We start from the raw sequence: 4,909 nt of genomic DNA on the forward strand, positions 1-4,909 counted from the left end.
CGGGGGGGGCGGGCCGGGCCGGGCCTCTCAGCTCACCTCAGCGCCTGCCCTTCCCTTGCAGGCCTCTTCTCCTGGCACCCGCTGCTCATGGCCCTCGCGGTAAGTCCCGCCGTCTCCCCGGGCTGCCCCCCGGCCATGGGCGCCTCCCTCGGGGAGAAGGAAGGGGCCCTGCTAGCGGGGAGCACCCGGCGCAGGGGCTAAGGCCCCCCTGCTTTCTGTGGGTGGTGGGAGGCTGAGCCCCGGGAGACGTAGACCCGCTGCCGGTTCTGCCCCCAGCCGTGGCGGAGGGGTAGGGGCGGCCGGTTGCAATCGCCCTGCCCTCTGTCTCCCAGTTCTCGTTCCTGATGACGGAAGCCCTGCTGATATTCTCCCCGGAGACCTCGCTGCTCCGCTCCTTCTCCCGCAAAGTCAAAGTGCGGGCACACTGGGCCCTCCAGCTGCTCGCCCTCCTCAGCGCCCTCCTGGGGCTGGGCATCATCACCTACAACAAGCACCTGAACGGCAAGGCCCACTTCGTGACCTGGCATGGCCTGACGGGGCTGCTGACCGTGCTGTATGCCAGCGGGCAGTGTGCGGGAGGGGTGCTTCTGCTCTACCCCAAGCTGATGAAGAACTGGACGCTGGCCAAGCTCAAGCTGTACCATGCGACCTCGGGGCTGGTGGGCTACCTGCTGGGCTGTGCCAGCCTGATGCTGGGCATGTGCTCCCTGTGGTTCACCGCCTCGGTGACCAGTGTCTCCTGGTACCTCGCTATGCTGTGTCCCCTTCTCACCAGCCTGGTTATCATGAACCAGGTGAGCAACGCTTACCTGTACCGCAAGCGGAGCCAGCACTGAAGGCCTGGCGCATATCTGAACTTCCCCTGTGTGAGCCAGCGAGGCCAGGGCTCTCCCTTGCAGCCCCCTGTGTGGGTCCTCTGCTCACATAGGGTCTCCCCAGAACTTGATTTCTACTTACTCGTCTCTCGTTAGTCCTGGATTGTCTGTAGTGTCTCGTCCCTGGGGAGCAGCTACAATGTGCGTCACACTGAGCAAGCAGGGGCTGCCCACCTCATGCCTGCCTTGGTGGGGACTTTTCCCAGCACAAGTGAAGCTGCTGGTCCCCGCGGCAGCTTGGTGCTCAGTGCTGGGAACCAGAGGGTTCACTCAGGATTCCTGCTTCTTCTCCCTTCCCTTACCACCCAGGGCTGCTTTGGAGCAGGCAGGACAGGAGCTGTTGCGTTCCTGGTGAGGAGGGCGGGGAGTCCCTGCTCGCCTGGGAGGCTGCAGCAGGCACCGCACCACCTCTCCTGCCATGAAGGCAGCTTGGCCAGTAAAGGTGCAGGGCATAGTTGTGGCTGCAGCCACAGGAGGGCTGAGCAGGGTGGCAGCACCCAAGGCATATGCAATGGGACAGTGGTACATCCCCACAGTGCAGCCCCATGCAGGAACTTGAGGGCTCCCCAAGACCCGCCCAGTCAGTCCTGCCCAACAGCTGTGGTTCTGGGCACTCACTGCCACGCACAAATCCTTCCCGCCAGCTGGGACAGCAAAGCTTCAACCTGGCAGGAGTTGGGGATCATTTTACAGAGCAAATTACTGAGCTGGGCTGCAAGCCGGAAGCCTGCACAGGCCTGTTTTGTCCCTCTGAGGGGCACAGGGAACTGTGAGTACCTGGGGAGCGGGGCTTGGTGCAGGCCTGGGGGACAAGCCCTTGAGCCAGCCTGCAAAACAACCCTGGGGAAGGCAGATAAAAACCTCCTCACCTCGGCAGCACAAGAACCTGCCTTCCAGCCCACCTGCCAGTGGGGCGGCTGGATGCTGTGAGGTTCCCTCGGGCACAGTGGCCCCGCAGCTCCTCAGCACCTGTCCTGCTCTCGGCTGGGCTGGAGAGCTGGGAGCAGCTCCTGGGCTGGGAAATTCCTCTGTATCCAGAGCTTTTACTCAATAAAGATTTCAGGCAGCTACAGTGCAACAAGCCCTTTTTACTACCCAGGAGGGTTTTGGGGTGCAGACAGACATTTTCCCCCTGCAGATTTCCCACCTCCTGCTTACAAAGGGTCTCTCCCAACTTGCAGGGAGCACCCAGGAAGAAACCCCCTCCCCAGGCTCCTGTGCAAGGGCCCCTGGGGGCTGCTCTGTGCCCAGCCCCTGCCCTGCCTGCCCTCTGTTGCAGGAGCCGACTCTTTCAAAGAACTCTTTATTGATACCGAAACGTCTGTGTTTTTCCCAGTTGACAAAACCTCTTGTGGTCCTTTAAAAAAATAATCACAACATCATCGACCCATGTCCTGGGCTGGGGATTGCCCAGGGGATCAGGAACTGCGAGGAGGCTGTCGCAGGGAGCATACTCTCCATCCAGAAAAACAAAAAAGCCCATCAACACAGAGGGAGGGAAAGAGAAGGGGAGCTCATATTCTACCCGAAGGAAAGAAAACCTTCTGCTGGAGGAAGCAGCGAGAGCCCCACCGTAAAAATTAATTCCAGCTTCTAGTGTAATCTGACAAACGGATTAGCCAGGGAGCAGCCGAGGGCACCGGTCCTCGTAGGGCTGGCTTTGGGGGTGGGAGAGGGAGGAGAGAACCCCCCATGCAGAAAGCCCAGAGCTGGCAGTGCTGGGCCACTGCTGTGAGGGGCTGGGTGGCCCCCTCCTGCCTAGCAGCCTGTCCCCCTGCCTGGCAGACCTCTCATCAGTCATGGCAAGCTCCTGCAAGGGCTTGGGGAGGGTCCTCGCGGGAAAGGGATTCAGAAAAGAAACCCACCAGCCTTCCCATTCCCTCAGAGACAAAACTACCTTCAGAAAGGAGGAAGTAAGTGTTGAGTGCTCTGGCCAACCCCTGGGGCAGAGAAGCGAGGAAGTGCTGCTGACTTTGCTCCGGCGTGGGCAAGCGCAGTGGCATCGGGGCAGGGATCAGCCCCGCATCCCCCTCCTGAAACAGCCCCTGCTGCCGGTGTCTCGATGTCCGTGGCCTGCCCTGCACTGAGGGGAGCGGCTCGAGAACCCCCATCCTTGTGGTGGCGGCAGCATCGTCATCCTGGGGGTCCGGTGCTGGCCGTGAGCGGCAACAAAGCATTGGAATGAGGTAGCCCCCCTGCCTCTGCCGCAGGAGGAGTCCCCACTCCCCGCCGAGCGTCCCAACTGCGGGGGGGGACACAAGGGGGGTTAGCAGCTCTCCCACGGAGATGGGGCGGGGAAGGGGGGCGGCATGTCGGCCCGTCACAGCTGGGACGGGGCATCCTGGAAGGTGATGAGGTTGGACTCCTGACCAGCACCCTTCCCAGCTGCACTGGGGTCAGGCAGCAGCGGGCTGTCGGCCTTCACTGCCGCCGCCTCCTCCTCGTCATCCTCCATGCTAGGCCAGGCCGACTGGTCCTCCACTCGCTTCAGCCGCTCGTTTAGGGCCTTCAGGGCCAGCTGCCTGCAGGGCAAGGGATAGGTGGGTTAACAGCTCTGCCCCATGGGGCTCTGTGCAAACCTGTCCCTGCCTTTTTCCCGGCAGGAGAGGGTGGATTCAGCAGTGCTGGATATGACCCAGAGTGCCTGGGACTGCCCCAAAGAAACTCACTCGAACTCCCAGACCACAGCACTTCCAGACCACCTACGCAGAGTTTTCATGCCACGTGGTGCGCTCGGAAGCTGTCAGGCAGTGCACAGGCGGCTCCAGGAACGGGGGAAGAAAGGAGTAAAACAAGGCAGGGGAAAGTGAAGCGCCAACACCTTGACCAAAACTTCCTGCTGGGAGTCGGAAAGGCCAATGCCAGGTGTGCGGGAGGGCTGGGGCGTGGGGCTGACTCACTGCCCTTCCCCGTGCCAGGACGACGGGTGCAGGGCTGCCACGAGCAGGGGGTACACACCTGCAGCAGATGCCATCCCCGTTCTCCTGCAGGGATCCCAAACTCCGCCTGCCCCTTGCCCAGAATCTCCTCACTCTTCCTCTGCACTTCCACCACTGCTCCGCATTTGGAAGAGCAGGACAAGAACCCACCACCCCCATGGCAGGGAGGACAGCCCCTAGCAGATCCCCTGGGGAAGGCCCCCCTCTTCACACCCTGCACCCTAATCTCCCCAACTCCTCATTTGGATTTTAAACCCGACTCTTGCTGCCCATAACCACGATCCCCACGGAAGCAGAGCAAGTGGTACCTTCTCCTCTCGGCATCTTGGGGGTCTGTCCCCGGCAGACTGATGGTGATGGATGACGGGGCACCCACATCATAGCGTTTGACTGTCTTGCGGCAGACCTTCACCTTCACCAGGATGCTGTGCACCAGGTTGGCCACCAGACCCACCACGGGCTGCAGGATCTCGGGGAAGAAAGTGGCAAAGGCGAAATGGTCAGACATGTCTCCGCGGCCTCTACTGTGTCGCTGGTAGAAACGGAGATAGACCCAGCTGGAGAGGAGGCCGAAGCCATACGAGGCCAGTACATTGCTCTCGACGAGGGCAGCAAGCCGCAGCAGAGACAGGAGAAGGAGCAGGAGCATGGGGACAGCCTTCATTCTGATTTGGGGCACCTTCAGGACAGTGCTGTCCCCCATCGTCTGCTTGAGGGCCACCAAGACTCCCCCGAGGAAGCCCAGCCCGCCGTGGATGCGGACGGCGAACAAGTAGGCGAGGTGGAAGGAGGCCACGTAGGTAAGGAAGTAGGCGAGGGCCCCCAGGAGCCCCACCGAGACGTTCACCACCGTGAAGAAGACCAGCAGCTCCAGGGCGCCCCAGAGGGGCTCCAGCAGCCGGCCGGCCGCCCCCAGCGTGGCCAGGCTGGCCGCCAGGCCCCAGGCCCGCTCCTCCACCAGCCCGTGCGTCAGCAGCGTCCAGACCCAGAAGTTGGGAGGCAGCAGGTAGCCGGGGGTCACCCCCAGGCCGTAGGCCGTGTCCAGGCCGAAGGAGAGCAGGTAGAGGAGGAAGACGGCGGCGCTCAGCGACTTCA

At 62.1% G+C, this 4,909-nt stretch overlaps 2 protein-coding genes across 2 annotated transcripts in view; one reads left to right on the forward strand and one right to left on the reverse strand.

Annotated features, from left to right (window-relative positions):
- Positions 1 to 6: 6 nt before the first annotated feature.
- Positions 7 to 2,598, forward strand: LOC113484679 (cytochrome b561 domain-containing protein 2; the record flags this gene model as incomplete). Its single annotated transcript, XM_026857145.1, has 2 exons — positions 7 to 99; positions 333 to 2,598. Coding segments are annotated over 2 exons (597 nt in total), but the record flags the coding sequence as incomplete, so codon positions are not given.
- Positions 2,599 to 2,725: 127 nt separating this feature from the next.
- Positions 2,726 to 4,909, reverse strand: part of TMEM115 (transmembrane protein 115) — a 3,540-nt gene continuing 1,356 nt past the window's right edge. The window contains exons 2-3 of the mRNA XM_026857604.1: positions 4,123 to 4,904; positions 2,726 to 3,397 (exon numbers count right to left, since the gene is read on the reverse strand). Coding sequence (XP_026713405.1) covers positions 3,196 to 3,397; positions 4,123 to 4,904 — 984 coding nt within the window. The 3' untranslated portion in view covers positions 2,726 to 3,195. The remainder of the gene's footprint in view (positions 3,398 to 4,122; positions 4,905 to 4,909) is intronic.

This window comes from Athene cunicularia (genome assembly GCF_003259725.1).
Source record: "Athene cunicularia isolate RWA chromosome 12 unlocalized genomic scaffold, athCun1 chr12_part1, whole genome shotgun sequence".
NCBI lineage: Eukaryota > Metazoa > Chordata > Aves > Strigiformes > Strigidae > Athene > Athene cunicularia.